This window comes from Urocampus carinirostris, chromosome 17 (genome assembly GCF_059441175.1).
Source record: "Urocampus carinirostris isolate Australia breed hairy pipefish chromosome 17, RoL_Ucar_1.0, whole genome shotgun sequence".
In the NCBI taxonomy this organism is placed as follows: domain Eukaryota; kingdom Metazoa; phylum Chordata; class Actinopteri; order Syngnathiformes; family Syngnathidae; genus Urocampus; species Urocampus carinirostris.
This window is the reverse complement of record NC_142365.1, coordinates 17,498,312-17,516,834: the sequence shown is the minus strand read 5'-3', so window position 1 is coordinate 17,516,834 and position 18,523 is coordinate 17,498,312. Positions and strand designations below refer to the sequence as shown.

The 18,523-nt window shown below is 39.9% G+C and overlaps 1 protein-coding gene across 2 annotated transcripts in view; it reads left to right on the top strand.

Annotated features, from left to right (window-relative positions):
- Positions 1–18,523, top strand: part of dscama (Down syndrome cell adhesion molecule a) — a 149,935-nt gene that overhangs the window by 19,435 nt on the left and 111,977 nt on the right. For both annotated transcript variants that reach the window (XM_088320491.1, XM_088320490.1), the window contains exons 2-3: positions 12,090–12,407; positions 14,597–14,746. In XM_088320491.1, the coding sequence (XP_088176617.1) occupies positions 12,090–12,407; positions 14,597–14,746 (468 nt within the window). The remainder of the gene's footprint in view (positions 1–12,089; positions 12,408–14,596; positions 14,747–18,523) is intronic.

Here is an 18,523-nt window from a genome sequence, read left to right as displayed (position 1 = left end):
TGTAAACCCTTCTAGCCTTGTATTCTACTTTAAAGAAGCAAATTAAATATTAAAGAAAACCAATTGCGATCTGGGCAACACAAAAGTACTGTATAAATTGTATTTATTTACTCATGTATTTAATAGTTTTTTTTAAACAAATAACTACTGTACTGTAATGTGAAATAATAATAAACCGGGGGACTGTTGAGCCAGGTAGACACGATCTCAGATCTGTCATGTTGGCACCTAGGTTAGGTTCACACGGTTTTTGCGAGATCATTCACATTTCCAACTAGATCCAACCTGTATGCGATCTCCTGTGACTTATTTACGTCTTCTTCAAGTGTCCCGCAGACACAGAAGAGGACACGTAATATCACACACAATGCCCTTATTGTTTACAGAAGTACTCATGGATTCTAACAGCGTAGCGTATCTAGCAATTTGAACATGATTGTGCTACAGGAGGCTTAACAGAGTTGTCTCCCAAAATAATAATTAAATCCAAAACTTGACCTTTCCTCTATTAAATGCTTTCTGTGTTTTCATCTACCATAGTTGTTGAGTTCTACCCTGTCTCCTGCCTCTCGATGACATGCAGGTAGCATGAATGCACATTGATCGTTAACACAGTCACATTCCAAAAAATCTGATATGTATCAGATTTAGGACCACATTATAATGCTGCCTGGGTCTGATGTGCTGATTTGACTGCAGTGTGAACCTAGCTTAGATACTGCCTTCCTAACTCGGAGTACAGTCTTATAGTGACCATGGATATTGTGCTCTCTCTGGGTTAGGGATAAGGTGTTTCATAAGATCACAGAACTGTCTTTGGGGGGAACTACTGCCTGTATATTTTAAGCTGACGTCGGAGGCTGGATGGCGTTTGGACGTTGATATGATATGTAAAAATAAGCGCAGTCAAAGTGGAGCTAGCGAGACAATAGTTTACGTTTGGAAAGGGTTTAGTACCTTGACTAATTTGAGAATTAGAACCTACATAAAAGCAATGCACACCGCACTGAGAGACTGCTTTCTTAACTGGGACAATGGTTCTTGGTCACAAAATGATTTAGTGCTTGCTTCCCAATTGTGACTATAAAAGGTAGGGGTCTTCTCTGTATAACATTTGTGTCACTCAATAAACCTAAGTAGAAAATTCTGCTTAATCACAAGCTCGGGAAAAAAAATGATACTGAACTTGTATGGAGTCAAGTTTCTTGGAAAATAGAAATAAATGAAATTGCAGGGCTATTTTCTGATATATACATATTTTTCGTTGCTCTCTTTATTACATGTTAATCTTGGAGTGCCATGTCTAATCTCATTGCATACAATGTTTTCACAACATTGATATCAATGACATTAAATACAAATCAGTTAAATAGTTTTTGTTTTTTTGGCCTTTTGTGCATTTGAAACAAGGTCCTACTTTAAGCAGAGAAGATTGTAGTATGCATCAGATTAGCGACATGTAGCTTGGTGCTATCGTTCTGACACAATAGGCTGAAAGGAAAAGCTATGTTTTACCAGCTAATCTCTGTATGGTCATGCATTAGCTGCAGGTTTTGACCAGAATGAGATCACACAAGCAACCCATTTGAGCTTCCTCGGCAGCAGAAAGAGGCCATCCGCTTTAGCAATGGGATCACACTATAGATTTTGGTTTGAACATTTTGTTAGGATCTTGCATCCTGATAAAGTCCAGCCAAATCTTCTGCCATTCCTAAAGTCAGTGACACATTTTGAGAATATCATTCACTTGTTTGCATTGGCACATGACTCACTCACACATTATCAATTTCAATCTCGGGTCATTTCATTTTCCTATGTACCGACGATTAGTAGCATTTTACTCCTACCATCTCGCTAATATGTCATTAGAGTCCCAAGTACATGGGAACTCTGCCGTCTCCTGTTGCTGTTCATACGGATGAACATTCATATGCATCAACTGGACCACTTTACATGACGTGTTTCTCTCTCTGGGGAGCTGACACTAAAGAAGATATCATTGGTTTTACATTGCATCTGCATGGAACCGAGCGCACCGCTCAACAATTATTCATGAAGGCAAATTGGGAGCTGGTGATTTAGGAGTGAGGAGTCTCTGTTCTGTGATCTGTACATCACGGCTCTCCGCATTTTGCTTTACTCTATATTCTGTAAAGCCTTAGGGCAGAAGCAGGGCAGGCGGAGGTGGGGAATCCGGGGGCACCCCAAAGGGGAAGGAATCTGCCGGGTGGGTGTGGATGCTTTTTCACTGTCATGGTGAGGCCGCCCTGTCCTCCATTAGATTCAGCACCCCTCCTCTTTTTAAACCCCAGCCCCCGTTCTGCCCTCCCTAGACAGTAGCCTGTAATTACCTGCATTGCCTGCCACGAGCTGTCAGGATGGCTCAGTGCTTTCTTCCTGCAGTGAAGTAGCCCTAATGTCTTTATGCCCCTGTGCAGGCTGCAACTGCACTGAGCTAGGTCCACGCTAGCTGTGTTGGAGATTTGGAACAATAGAAACCATTCAGGGATGTGTGAAATCAATTGAAAAACCATGAATCTGCTTCGGTCAAAGTAAGCCTGGCAATCGTGGACTAAAACAGCATTTAAAAAACAATGCCCATCCAATATTCTTCAGCTAACAATGTCAAGAGGAAACCGGCACTGACTTGCACGCCTGTCAACCAAGGACATGTCAGCCTGTGTGTACACCGCATTGGCGCTCATCCCCCCACACCATGGTGACACACCCTCGTGCTCTCTCCTTGACCGAAGTGTGTCTGGCGCCCTTGAGCTCCAAATGCAATTGTGGGGGCTACGCAATGGGTCGATGGCTTTGGAAATCAGCAACAATTCAGACTGATGGTCTTTGGGCTTGCTAGGGAGTTGTCTGAAATAAGTATCATTGAGTTGTGGGAATAAAGAAGCATGGGAGTGCCTATGTGGGTTGAACATTTTTGTATGCCTAATGTACTCGAAAATATCATATAGAGAGCGCAACAAAAACGGCAGAAATTTGATAATGCCTTCTCTACTGAAAAATTGGAAATGCATCCCATTGTATAATCAGTCAATAGTTATCGTTGACTACAATTGCATAACAATCCCCAGATTGCAATGATAGCAGTCCTGAACCCTAACCACTAGGCCCTTTTTTTGCGTTTTAGCATTAAATTACGAGCATTTTTATCATCAGCACATTCGGGAATTAGTGAAAATATCGCTTGTTTACAAACTTTATGAGTAATTATTAGGGTTCTTTGATTCTACCTTTTTCAGTACAAAGACGATTCATCTGAAATAACAGCACATGCGTGATGTTTATTAATCTTAAAAATTATTGCACCAGCTATTGATATTTACCCTACTCATTATCGTCTGCCTACTGTTGGCGATTTGACAATCAAGAACCTACAGTTAAATAGATGTTTTATTACTATTAAAAATACTTGCGGTTAAGCAAAAATAAAAGTCGTTTTTCAGAGAAGGAAGTTATATTCGCCAATGGTATCATATATGGAATCTGTTTCAATAACTACTCCCGACTGGATGTCAACTATTGGCATTGGTCTGAAAATGTGTTATCAAATATCCCTACTAAAAAGTCCTCAATGGAACCTTTACTTTGAGAGATTAAAAAAAATCCTCTGTACCCTTTTGTAAAGTTGATGCAAGTCTAAAAGTGAAAAACACAATCAAAAGATCGTGAAGGAGAGCCTGTACAAGGGCTGGATGGAGAAGGAAAGTGAGCAAGAACAAAGGACGAATGCATTTAAACGAGGTCGTGAGAGATACCTAAGGTGGAGCATACTTTGACCTCTGCCAAGGCTTTCTGTCTTTCTCTTTCAATAGTGGCCTATGTATGACTGTCTGAGTGCTTTTTGGCTTGCCCGCCTCCCCACTCAACCCCTTCCCGCACTATTTTCTTGGCATTGCACTAAAAAATAAATGCAGTCGTACTGTATCTATCCGGAACTTTGCAATCTTAAAGGGTTGTGTGTCCATCAAGCCTTCTCATCTGAAGAAATCAACCACCCAGAAATGGGTGGTGGTCTCAATATTTAATGAGTCTGTGCACAGAGCGAGGACCGAGACAAAAGCCGTTAGCCAGCAACCTCTTGTCCTTGTTGAGCTACCTTCTCAAGTACCGGTACATTCCAAATAAAAGACATCTGTCTTAAAAGAATAATTCTTGACTCAAATTAAAATTGTGACATCAGTTCAAAATATACATTTTTTTATATTTTGCATCAAATTTCACAATATATTTTGGATGATACACTTGCTCTCATTGGGTGATTAATGCTTAAGTGACAAATCCATACTGTACCATAAGATGCCTGATTCCATTGTTAGTATCTGAAGTGAATCGGGTGACTGTTTGCACAGAAGGCCATTCGTCCAACTGCATTTTGACATAAATTAAAGCTAATATGCGTATACTTTGTTTAGGACTTTTGTAGGTCCACCAAAAACTGCCTTTAGGGTCTTGAGGTGAACAGGATACAGATGTTTTAGTATTACGCTGAAGAGTTCAGGGGTCGGTAAACTTTCCAACTGAATATTTAGATTGCTTTTTTTTAATTGAGAGGGAGCCATACCATATATATTTTGGACAAATTTCAGCTAAACCGCTAAATCTCTTCATACAAAGTCAAAATTTTCAGTGCATTTCATTTCACTGTGTGACATTGGATGATTTGATTAAATGTCTTTGTCCCATATCAACAAATACATTACTTTAAACTTCTCTCCCTCCCGCAGTTATTTAAGACAGTCGATCCTGATATTGACCTTTTCATAAATGATGGTTTCACCTCGACTGTAATATAAAGGAGGGAGTATGCTTTTTAAATACTGGATCGAACCACTTGTCCTGATAGCTCTATGTCAGCTATGCGCTCAATATACCTGACTCTGCGCATATCAGAATTTTATCTCCGAGCCATATGTACTCAATAAAAGAGCCATATAAGGGTCGTGAGGCATAGATTCCCAACCCCTGTTCTAACTTGACTTGCATGTATACTTATACTAATATTGCACAAACTCTGACACAAAAAGAGGGCTTAAACACACATAAATTCGGTTTTGTATTTGCTCAAACTTCATAGTACTTCAAGTGTTCCCCAAAATATGGTTGAAGACCTTTAAGTCTACAAAAAATTGAAGACCAATTGCCCCTCCCTCCGTATTTTCCTTAATGTAGCAATGGACTTAAACATGGTCAATGACTTGAGCATAACCCGCAGCCGTTTTCAATAGTTCATTCCTACCTCACAGGTCACACTCTATTCAGAAAACTTAAGTCCTACTCATCTGACCCTTCTCCAGTCACCACAGGTGTGCCTCAGGGCTCTACACTGTGGCCCCTCCTCTTCATAACCTACCAGAGCCTTCAGTCGCTCTGCCCCTCAGCTCAGGATCTCATTACCACCTAACCCCTGGAATTCTTCTACTCTGTCCATTTTCAAATCCAGACTCAAAACCCGTGTCTTACGACTTGCCTATCCATAATAAACTGCCTCACGTGCCCCTTTGTTTTATATTTGTATTCATACCTTAATGGTTTTATTCTGGTTTTAATGTTGTTTTGAAAAAAATGTACAGTATTATTATTATTAGTATTATTATTGTCACTTGACTTTGAGAATCTTAATGACCTGTGTCCATTTCTAGCTTAACATTGATTTGAATTGATGAAGTACTGTTACACCCTCTATTAAAAAAATTTTATGCACCTTCATCAGCTCCATGCAAACATCTTTTTGCCTTACTGACTTCATCCCATGGACTCCAAAAGTAGTAGATACCCTGAGCTACTCGGTAAAAAGGCAAAAAGAAACAGTCAAAGCCTGTCATTCATCCCAAGTTGGAGTAAGCCTACCTCAATGTACAGGAAAAGTAGCCTTGTGGCATTAAGTTATTCCTCAACTAATCAACTAATTAAACTGGTTGTCAACCAGACTTCAACCGTATCCAAAACTTCTTAATTTTGTATACCGGCTGAGTTTCCTTCCTTTCAATAAAGGTAACCATTCACATCCATAGGACTATTTTCAGAAACTCTGTATCAAGGCCATAATCCCAATCTTTGGCCACCATCAAGTTCATCGTCGAACAGAATACCTTGGACCTCTCATAGGTGATGCTAATGAGTAAGATGACTTCTATAATCACATACAATAGAATAGAATAGAATAGACCTTTATTGTCATTGTTGGGTTAACATATTGTGACAACAAAATTGGGCATGACACTCCAGTTTCACACATTCACAGTGAGGTAAAAAAGCCAAGAAGATAAAGGAACAGAGAAGATAAGGTCATAAAACAAGGAGGATAAGGTTATAGTTATAATTTACACAATATTTACACAAGAAATGTCGGCATGTAGGATGTTACATACAGTTTGGTATCGTTATACGGTTTGGTATCGTAAGGGTTTGTGCAATTAAGCATTTGGTGCAAAAATAGTCATCATAGTGCAAAAAATAGTCAACATATGCATTTGGTGCAATAAACATCTGGTGAGTAGGAAGTACAGGAACTTTCCGTTTTTGAAGTGCATGATGTCCCGCTCAATAAACTCCACTACTGAATGGCAGCGATCTTTAAACTTGGCGTGACACCATAGACTGAAGGTCCCTCGGTAGTGCTCAATGCGCATGTGGTGCGTGACTCCCTGCGACCTGAAGCTGAGACTGAGTATGTAGCGGGGGTCTGAGCTGTCCCGCACCAGAAAGGAGCCGTCCGCTTTGCTCTTCAGCTTCATCTCGGCTTCTTCCCACGTCATGGGACCCCAGTCCCCGCCGCACTTTTAAAGCTCTCCGAGGCTGCTAGCAAAATTTCCCGCATCGGGACGCATGAAGGGGCGACGAGGCATCACACGGGGTGCCGATGGATGCGGGGCATCAACTTGAAGTGGGCCTAGGTAGCCCCCTTAAGAACGAGCCATTCAGACTGAGGCTGTGCTGGATAGTGCTCAAGGAGAGGGGTGCACCGATTGGTTGGAGGGGCAGGGATTGCATGGAAACCCCGATTACGCATATGGACTGTACCTTATGCATGGATGCCCCATCTCCGTACCTGGCTTCTGAGTATGGGCCCTGGTCTGTATCTGAGCAAGAGGTTCTGCCTTTTTATTAATTGGCTGTAGCCGTCATAGAGGGGTTTCTAAGCTGACATTGTCTTATTCCTCACCTTTGAAACTTCTCGCGATTAAAAACTATACAAATAAACTTGACTGGACTTGACCTTACTATTTGTTCTTATTTTACCTGGACATACAAACCAAATTTAACCTACTATATGATTTATTGAGGGCTCATTTTTCACAAGACTAAACCTGTTGTAATTTACGTAAATCACTAGTATATTTAATCTTTTTTTTTGTTTTGCTCGTCGACTTTGCTGTTGAGTCGCCACAAACCCCCAGCATAACTGGTAGGATGGCACTGCTGCTTTTGGCATCTTCTTAAAACCTAAAAGGGTTTTAGCTGTCATCGAAGCACAACAATTTACTATTTAACACCTGAAGGACAACCCCTCTGAGTATCGCATGTGTGAAGTGAGCGCATTTACAAATGTGCTGAGACATGTGTTCGCCGTGCTGTTTGTTTGTCGTAACAGGTTGAGCGACCAGTGGGTGGAAGTGGCCTGTGATTTGAGCATGCTCATTAGGAATTTATGAAGCGCTAAAATGTTTGGTCTCAAGGGAGGGGGGATTGGCAGCTGTCGCGCAGACGGGAATGCACGTAGCCCTATGACAGGAGAAGTGGAGCCACGACTGAAGGAATATTGTCGTACAAATGCTTGGGGTTATGTTACAGCAATAATCTTGTATTTCTTTGACATCAATTTAATGAGGTACAACTTTCTGTGTATTCCTTGATTTGTTCGTCAATTGGCAAGCTTTGTTGGTTCGTGGAAGTTGATTGAGTCCGTGACTGATTTTTTTGAGCTGACTCATGAATCAAATATAAGAATTTAGCTATGTGTTTATGACACGGAATTCAAACGTAAACTATGCTGACCAAAACCATTTGGTGGTCTAATCTGCCACTATGCAACTGCAATTTTTTTTTACTAAAAGCACTCATGTTGTTCATTTTGTCCATTGCAGGGTGCAATTTTAACCACTCATTGTATTGCTTATCAGGATTTGAAGCAAACTAATTTCACAAATTTTTGCTTTGGTTTACATTTTCTGATTATTTTGTAAAGGTAGATTTCACCTTTTGTTATGTTTGACCAAAAAATGGTAGTCTGTGCCTCTTAAGATCAATTTGAGGTGATATTGGTCCAGTATTAGATGTAATATTTCACCCTTAAAGTATGTACCGTATGAGACTTAACCTAAAACTGAATGTGGAAAATCCTACGATTGTCACGGTCGCCTTGGTGACCAGTCTGCCCCGCCCTCTGGGCAACAGCTGAAGCAGTTCCACTAATTGTGGGTCTGCTATTTAAGGCTGCATTGTGGGCTCTGCGGTTGCTGGTTCATTACTCTTATACACAATCCCGGTCTGTTATGCTTGTCCTGTTTTAGTCTGTTATGCCTTGTCATGTTTTAGTCTGTTATGCCATGTCCTGTTGAGTTCGTACGATCAACATTGCGTTTACTAGGGCTTCAAGAAACAATTGTGTTGATGCTTATCCATGCAAATAGTTGATTCATTTCAAACCCTGTTTCAGATATTGTTATCGCAAATATTTTTTTCATTCACTGGTTTGGCCAAGTTGATGAGAAAATATTGACAGTATTTTTTAAAGTAAAGGCATTATGTATTTTATTAGCTTTCGTCTGAAACCACAACCTTTAAAATAATCATTTTCAAGAAAACTCAAATAATTTCATGCATTTTCAAACACAAACTTTGGATTGCTCAGTAATTTTTAATCACATAAATAACCGAATATTTCTTCTCAGGCTATTTTTCGTGACAGAGGAAATTTTGTAGTCATATACAATAAATTGCTCAATATTTAGAGTCAAGTGTCCTGAAAACTCTCTCTTATCCAAAATGACTAATTTATTATTTACCGGTAATTAGAAGACGGTTTGTTTGGTTATCCTTAAGTCGTCATAGTTGTTGCAATGCTACCATGTGCTATGTCATGGATAAATACAAAGTATGCTGTCCTTGTGGCGGAAAAACACGAACGTTTTAAAATCCAAGTCGATATTTGTGTGAAGCTCTTAGAAACACTTTTGAGTAAAACCTGCTAGAACCACTGAAATTGATTTGGGATAAATGCTGCTTTTTTCATGAGATAACATAAATTCACATAATACAAAATAATTTGTATGGAATTTTCAGTTTTCTTTATACTCAGGATTGCTACCAAAAGCTATATAGAGGGTGTTTCAAACATGTTTAAGATGTAAATATCACAGAAGGTCTATGATATAGGCAAATGAACGTAAAAACTATTAATAATGAAGTTTATAGGATACATTTTTCCAAATCTGAATGAGAAATCAAAAAGTATGTGGATTATGCAAACAATTTCACAAACCTTCAGAATGGGACACGACATACGTCGATTCGGTAATCCAGCTCCAGACGAAGATGGTGAATCATATTTTGGGTAGTCAAGTCACACTTATTTGTATAGTCCTTAATCACAAAATATTTCAAAGGACTGCACAGGTTATAATTACACCATACCCTGATCTTAAACCAACATGCTGGCAAGAAAATCTCAAAACCTCAGCACAACTGGTAATCTCGCTTCCAGGATGACCAGGGTGTAACAAATTACTGTTTTTTTCTTTTTATTTACAAATTATCATCTCGAGAGTTAGTACAGAAAAATACATATATTTATTGTAATAATAAATAATTCATATTCAAAGGATATGACTTTTTTTAAAAACCTGTAAATACACACATTTGTGTGTAAGGGCTTTGGGCAGTAGTAAGGTTCGCTGCTTCATTTATTTACCATCCGATTGTGCTCTCCTGTGGCCCCACTGCAGTGTATCCCTGCAGACACGCTCAGGCAAGCATCCTCCACTGCAGTGAGCACAGGGGACAGACAAGGAGAAAATAAATCAACACAAACACACTTGCAGGACAGCCATGTTCACTTGTTGTTTTTAGTGTTAGGTGTGTTACTGAAAAAAAAATAGTAATTGGTTGCAGCTACTAGTTTATTTACAAAGTAATAGCATTACCCCCTGATTACCGAAACCCAAAAGTAGCGCATTACTCTGAAAGTAACTATCTTGTCGCAAATAACCATACAGTTCATAGTCGCTTTGAAGACAAACCCTTAGAACTGCTGAAAAATAGCCACGCAGTAAAATGAATAAAATAAAACGTGCATACCAACCTGTTGAAGCAGTGAACTTGTTTCGCATTTCTTGGCTTGTGCAATCTTATGAGCATGCAGAGACATTCCATATCCATTTTGTCTTCAAACCACTCAAAGATTTACTAATCCATTTCTCGGTACTGCCCAAGGCGTTTTCTTTTTATCTCCAGGGATGGTATATTGCAAACATATTTTCACCAATAAAAATACCAAAATCCAGCACACTTTTACCGCAATTCCTGTGCTCAAGTTTACTCCATTGATTTCGTTGTTCCTGTATAAGTCACGCCCCTCATCCCACGCACTGCATACCATTCGCCACTGGTGACACATGAGTAGTGCACATAAACTGACTCCCCGTTTTCACCATTTTAATAAAATGTTCTAAATACAGCTTAATGTGAGTATATACCGTAGGGAGAATATAGGAATTTTAGTAGGTAGAAATTAAGCCACCTTCTACTCTATTTTGTACTGTATTTTGTCGGTCAACACAAACATGCCCTCTTTTTTTTAGTAATATTCTGCATTGTGTTGCCACCGGATATAGATATGTAAGTCACTTCATGAAGGAGCAACCTTCAAAAAACAGGAAACGTAGTAATCCATTGTCTGTAACGGAGTAACGCACCATGTTGTAACGACGATTGAGTTACATAATTTTAATAATTATGCGTCTCAGTACTTGATACCAAGCAAACGTTACTCCAGCGTCATGTCGCTCTTCAGAAATAAGCCGGATCTTGTCATTGACGCGCAGTGATGTCTGTGTGTAACAATACTGAAACTAGATCCTAAATCACTGGGGAAAAAATATTTTGTTCCAAAATTAAGAGAAAACATGTTTTGTTGCATCACTTGTGGCTTTCATATCATTCCTGAAAACCAAAGTTTGTGGCGATGATTTTACGTCTGTTGCTTTTGTGACATATACATTAAAGGCTCGAAGGTTTTTTGTCCGATAAAATACTTTGTTTTCCTTATGTTTTTTAATTGAATTGTCTTTATTGTCATTGATATCAACGTTGTAAGCCTTGGTATACAACGAGATTGGACATGACACTCCAGGGTAAACATGTAATTAGGACTTCCAAAGTGGGGTGCATTGTTTGAGGTGTCCTTAAAACTTGATAGTTACATTTTTTTCTCTACTAAGTATGTGTTAACAATGTCCAACTGAGTTCAAAGAGCACTTATGCTTTATTTTCCACTTTGCCTATTTGCCTTTATCTTACTTTAATAAGATCTGTTTGGGGCAATACACATTGGGTTTATGGAAAAGGGCCTGGGGGAGTGCTGGAGAGAGATGTCATGCTCATCTCTGCAAGTTTATTTTTATTTCTATATGTCAATGGCGCATAAAAATGGTAAATGTAAGAAAAGGCCTTCTTCCAGTAAGGTCCAAACGCCAACCCAGACCCCCCAAAATATGATTTTTTTTCCCACCACATCTAAAAAATGCATGTACTTGCTGCAATCATGACGTAAAGACAAGAGATGACGTCAGAGATTAACAATGTTTTCAAATCCTGCACCCCACCCTTAAAAAAAAAAAACAGGATAAAGGCCGAAAAAACTATATAATAGTGTCTAGGGACTGGCCTAGGTTTAACAGTTTCGTGCCTAAGTATGTATTTTCAGTTTCTTTAGCAAACTGGAAATGAGTCACAAGATATGTTTTTGTATCTACAGCTGTATATTCAGTAACACGTTTGTTGTTTTTATCCTGTTTAAAGTCGATCTTTTGAAGGAATGTTCTAACCTTTTATTTCATGTCATTTTCTTGCAGTTTTCTGTGAAGATCTACGTTCCAGCTTATATTTTGTCAATGCATCTGTGCAAGAGGTAGTGTTCGCCAGCACCACAGGGACGTCGGTGCCCTGTCCCGCAGCGGGCGTGCCACCTGTCTCACTGCGCTGGTATCTGGCCACCGGTGAGGAGATCTACGATGTGCCCGGGATCCGCCACGTGCACTCCAATGGCACCCTTCAGATCTTCCACATTCCCCCTTCCAGTTTCAGCAAACTCATCCACGATAACACCTACTATTGCACAGCCGAGAATCCCTCAGGGAGAATCAGGAGCCAAGATGTCCACATTAAGGCCGGTGAGTGTCTTTGTACCATAGTTGCCGTCTAAGATCAATTTATCAAGTTTAAGCTCTGTAAAATGATGATTGGATTGTGAGCATAGAACCATAGTGTTCTGAACAGAGGTAAGATTGGGTCTAAAGAATCCAGCCCGATCCAAACCAGCCCCGGGAGTATTAAAGCCTGACCTAGCCCGAGCCCTACTAATTCACTAGATTTGCAGCTGGAGTCCGAAGCAAACTCCAAATTTCATATACATATTCATTTACATTTGTGATGATTTGGAAGGAGGAGAGGTGTTTTACACAAAATTTAAGTTACACAAGACAGTATGAACCTTTTTTTGAATTTCATTATTTTATTTCTGTGTCTGCAGGTTACATTAACCAATTTTCTATTATTGACATGTTCAAATTTGGATCATAAACCACAGCAGCATTACGTCATTAAGAATGTAGCGCGTTTCAGTACTTTCCGAGAGGGAGGCAGATAGACAAAGAAGAACAATGTCAGGTGGATAATAATTTAGGGTCGGGCTCATCGTAAAATCTTACTTCTGATTCGAGCACACATGACAGATTACTTTGATAATTGTGCCACTGTTTTACGCATTACAGTCGATAAGCTCAAACTGAGTCTTTGGGTCATCCTAGCTTAGTTTATGGTGTATTAAACCAGGTTATGATAAAGGACGACAAAAAATATCTTCCAAGTACAGATAATTGGGCAATATTATTTAATTTGTAATAAAACAATTTATGATACTCTTGAATCTCACTTAATCTGATTTACTACAAATTCTACTTCAGTCTGAGTTGTACAACTTGTGTCAATTATATTATTATTAAAAATCAACTTACTGTCATGACAAACTTGCATCATAATGCCTGTTTATGTTGTAATGGCCATAGGTAAAATCCTTATTGGCTATTTTGCTATTTGATGCTCTAAAGCAGGGGTGGCAAACAAGTTTGACACAAAGAGACGACATTTTTAACTGTGAGAGTCAAAGAGCCACACCACACACTGACCTGCCATGACAGACAGACACACACAAACACACACAATTAAAAACATATTATTTCCTTTAGCACACTCCTCTCCTTACAATACGACAAGTATTGTTCTCGTGTTGTTTCAATACAAAAAAAAAACTTAACATGAAACAAGGCAAAAAGCCACAGTATATAGAAAATATGATGAGGCAAAGAGCCGCATTCTTATTGAATAAGAGCCGCATGCGGCTCTAAAACCACGTGTTCCCCACCCTGCTCTAAAGATTAAATGCTAGTTCTGCCCTGAGCAAGCATGCTATTGTAGCCCCACGTGAGTATTTGTCTTGAGTTCGTGATTAAAAATATAGAATTAAAATGTTCTATTTTTTTAATAGAATATGCTCATTAGAACCCAGCACCATATGGTAGAATCCTGGTTGATTCTTTTGGTATTTGGTGCCGGGAAGAGTAATTCCTCTTCAAAATTTGCTATTTTGGTTGAGAGATATTGTTATTTCTTTGTCTCCTCCTTTTTCTGCAAGTTCTTATTCCTGGTCTTAAACGTATCTGTGTTCTTCAACTTCTCATTAATTTTCTTTCATACGGATTACGTTTATAGTTTAGTAGACACTGAATATAAGGAGAGAAGATGTCAAATGAATTTCGAGCTTGCAATGAGAACAGGAAAGCGAGGACAAACTTCAGCTAAGAAATTCCAACATGTTCTAACAGGATTTTCCAGAGCCCTTTTGATTCAACTTCAGAGGTTAAAAAAAGTAGGTCCGCCCTCAAGTGTGGGGAAATAAAAAAAAAACAGTAACATGATTGGTAGATAGTGACTATTATGTAAACAGTGTATTATAGTCAAAATTATGAACAACAGTGAGAAATATGATTTGAAATAAAGAACTGGCATTCTACGCAATCTTTGATGCAGGTGCAATATTAAAAACAGAGTAAAATGGCTTTATCTTTTTTCTTTTTTGTCTTCTTTCTTTTTCCTTGAAAGATGGCAGCTACTTTTACCACCACATTGTTCAGCATGTAACCTCCACATCAACAATGATTCCTAACATATCTTTTGAATTACACGTGTATTGAGTTTCAAGTTTTAATATCAAAGTTGGTTTCCACCATGCGTCATGTTTTTTAAATTAATGTTGTAGACTGTAAAATAAACTAATATGGGCATTTCTGTACCTCCCAACCAGTCCTACGGGAACCCTACACTGTTCGAGTGGAGGACCAAAAAGCCATGAGAGGCAATGTGGCCGTCTTCAAGTGCATTATCCCCGCCTCAGTGGAGGCCTACATCACTGTTGTGTCCTGGGAGAAGGACACAATGTCAATTAATGCCGAGAGTAAGTCACGTTCATTTCTTACAGCTAATACATATGTAGACTACCATTCAAAAATTTGGGGTCACCCAGACAGTTTTTTGTTTTCAATGAAAATGTCACAGTTTTATTGATCAATTGAATTTTCCAATGTCTTTTTTCTTTTGCCTGTATTGTTTGTCTTCCTTTTGTTGGCCAGTCTCAGAAATGGCTTTTTCTTTACCACTCAGCAGCTCCGAGTCACTTCTTTACTTCAGATGTTGACACTGTTTTTTTGCAGCTACTATTTATCAAGCTGCTTGTTAAGGGACCTGTCAAGTGTCCTTTTCCGAGAGACTCTAACTGACTTGTTCTCTTGATTGGTTGTGCAACGGGACCTCCCACTTCTCTTTCTACTTAAAGCCTTTTTGTGTTGTTCTCTGAAAGGAGTAGTACACACCTGTGGAGGAGATCTTCAATTTCTTGGCGATTTCCCACTATAACCTTCATTTCTTAGAACAAGAATAGACTGCTGAGTTAAACAGAAATTCTCTTTTTCTGGCCATTCGAAAATTGAATAACACCCACAAATGTGATGCTCTGAATCCTTTATTAGCTCAAAGTAAGGTCTGCTTAATAGCTTCTCTAACCAGTTAACATGTTTTCAGCTGTTTCACAAGGGTTTTTCCAATCATCCTTTAGCCTTTAGCAAACACAATGTATTATTAGAACACTGGAGCGCTAGTTGCTGGAAATGGGCCCCATATATTGCATTATAAAATCAGTAATTTCTTCTTTATTGAAAGCAACAGTGCTTTTTCTTAAGAATTAAAGACACTTCTAAGTGACCTAAAATTTTGAACGGTAGTGTGTAATTGTGACTTCTGCACTCCAGTTTGAATTCACTGACAAAATTCTTGTGATCTGTGCAAATCTTTAAAAACGAGAACTGGCTCGGACGGAGCTGGCTAGCTTCTGTGTCTGTGTTTGCGATTGTGTCTGACCTGATGACGGCAAGGTCTGGTTAGAACTGTCACTTAGTCTCAGTGTATTGACCCATTTTTTCTGGCTGATAGCAAGCACTGCAGCGCTCCGATCATTCAAATCGCTTAAATGGAACACTTGTCCATGTGATCGTTTCCCAACCCTGGGGGGCAAATTCATTTTTATGTGGGGCATTTAGCAAGCTCAATAGACACGAGTTAAAACCGTTTTACTTTTAGATTGAAGCCAAAGGCTTTCGAGCGACTTTTTGTTGTTGTTTGTGATGATGGTGTCAGTTTTTTTGGGGATTTTGTCTTTTAAAGGTACGTTGCAGACTGGTATCTTTGGCCAGTGTTAGGCACATTACTAAAAAACCCACTCGTTACCATTACGAATTAATTCATTTCAAACATGATTCTCTTACTGTCACCATAAAGTAGCCCGTTACTCTAAATGTAACAGTTACAAATTAGTTAAATCAGTTACATCTAGTTACAAATTACCCTAAATACTGACATTGAATCCAACCACCGAAAACTGTTTAAAAATAGCCATATAATGAAAGAATTAGATGAAAACGTGTACACAAACATGTAGAAGTGGTAGAGCCTTCATATTTGCAAATGAACACTTAGCTAAAACACCTCATATCCAATTTGTCCATGAGCTTCAAACCACCCAAAAAAATCTCTCTTCCATGACTAAGCACTGTCCAAGACGTTTTTTTTCCTAGGAATGGCGTTTTTCAAAACTCATTTCACCACTAAAACAATCAAAATTCAGAACATGTTGACCATAAGTTATATGCTTACATTTGACCCATCAAGTTCCCATTGGTTTGTTGTTCTTGTATAAACCATTCGCTACTGGTGACACACAACCAAACTTGTGCATTTAAACTTACCCCCTTATTTCAATATTTTATTCTGTAGTCGTAAACACAGCTTAGATACAAGTATTTATGGTAGGGAGAATATCAGTAGGGAGAAATTATTGCACTATGTGGTTGAGACCTTTCACCGTAACTGTATTGAGTTGTGCTTTGTAGAGCAATACAAACAGGCCAACTCCTGGTTAAAGACGTGTGTGATGCGGTTGAACTAAGGGTTTGTGGATATATCCCGAGCAAGGGGGAACAGGTACCGATAGGATGGTGTTTAAGTTCATGAACTGTTTTTAACAAGTACCGGAGAAACGCACCATGTTTTAACGACATCTGAGTTGCATTTGATATGAACACATTAAAGTAGTGGATACCGAGAATGGTAATTGCGTTCCAGAAAAGCGTCCTGACATTGTGTTGAGCTAGTATGTTCTTCTAATACAGTTTTTTAGAAAGGTCTTTCTGAATTGACACTATTTATTGTTCTACATCCATCCATCCATTTTCTGTACCGCTTATCCTCAGTAGTGTCGCAGGGGTGCTGGAGCCCATCACAGCTGTCTTCAGGCAGTGGGCAGGGGACACCCTGAACGTTCTGCCAGCCAGTCACAGGGCACACAGAGACAAACAACTCACTTGCTCATTCACACCTAGGGACAATTTGGACCAGCCAATTAACCTTACTTGCTGTCGTGATTACCGATGTGAGTCACCTGTGCCCGCTCCTTTGGCGCCAACTGCCTCAGACTCTGATTGGCTCCCTGTCACTATTCAAACCCACGTCTATCTGTCACCTGTTGTCAGTCCGTCTGCGAACCTCAGTTTACACCAGGCAAGCTTTTTTGACCCTTACTCCCACCTGTTTTTGCTCCCGTCTGTTTCCCGGCTCCGACCCATTTTTTTGACCCTGACCACGTCTACTCTCCTCTCCCGGCTTTTGGCTCATTTCCGATCCCGACCATGTTTTTTGGCTCTCCTGTCCTGGCTACTGACCTGTTTTTTCCATTCCCGACACCGCCATTGCTCGCCACGGAAGTCCCATTTCCGCGTTAAGAGCGACCTGCTTCCCAGGCCTAGCGATCACCGGATCGTGGGTGCAACCCTTTCCTTTATTCCAATAAAACTGAGAGAAACCTAACGCAAGTCGGTCCTGTCTCCGTTCTGGTCCTGACACTTGGATGTTTTTGTAATGTGGGAGGAAACCGGAGTGCCCAGAGGAAACCCACGCAAGCACAGGGAGAACATCATGGCGGCGCCCCTGTTCGGCTGCGGCTGCATCGGCGTTTTTTTACACGTCGGCCATAAGATCCAGTCTTCGACTCAGTTTTGATGGCGCACAAAGTCGGCTCGAACTGCAGATTAAGATACGATCGCAGTTTTTTTTGCTGGATATGCGATCATCCAGACATCAAGCGCTCGGTGCTACGACCACTCGGGAGTGTTTATTAGCCACGGACTGCTATGTCAACAAGACCCAGCGGCCTACAAAGCAGCGAAGCAGAGTGGCAAGACAGCCGCGTGACCGCCGGACAAGGAAGCGAGGTTGTCGGGCCAAGCTTACAGCTAGGCTAAAGGCTAAACCCTGCAAAACGCCTCTCCCATCCATTTTCCTCTCCAACGTTCGCTCTCTGGACAATAAACTGGACCATTTAACAACTGGCATCGAACCGCGAGATGACGAACTGCTGCGCTAAAATTCTGACGAAGACATGGTCAATCTTATCTATCCCGGCTGACGTTCAAAGAAACTGTGCGGGTCAGATGTATCGACATTTCGTTCTGTATACACGTGTACACGAATGACAAGAGTAAATCTGAATCTGAACATGCAAACTCTGCACAGGAAAGTTTGTTTTCATGACCTCAGAATTGTGCCGCACATGCGCTAACCACTGCGCTGCCATTGTTCTAAATTTATATGTTAAATGTTCTCCAACTCAACAGTTCTTTGGTGA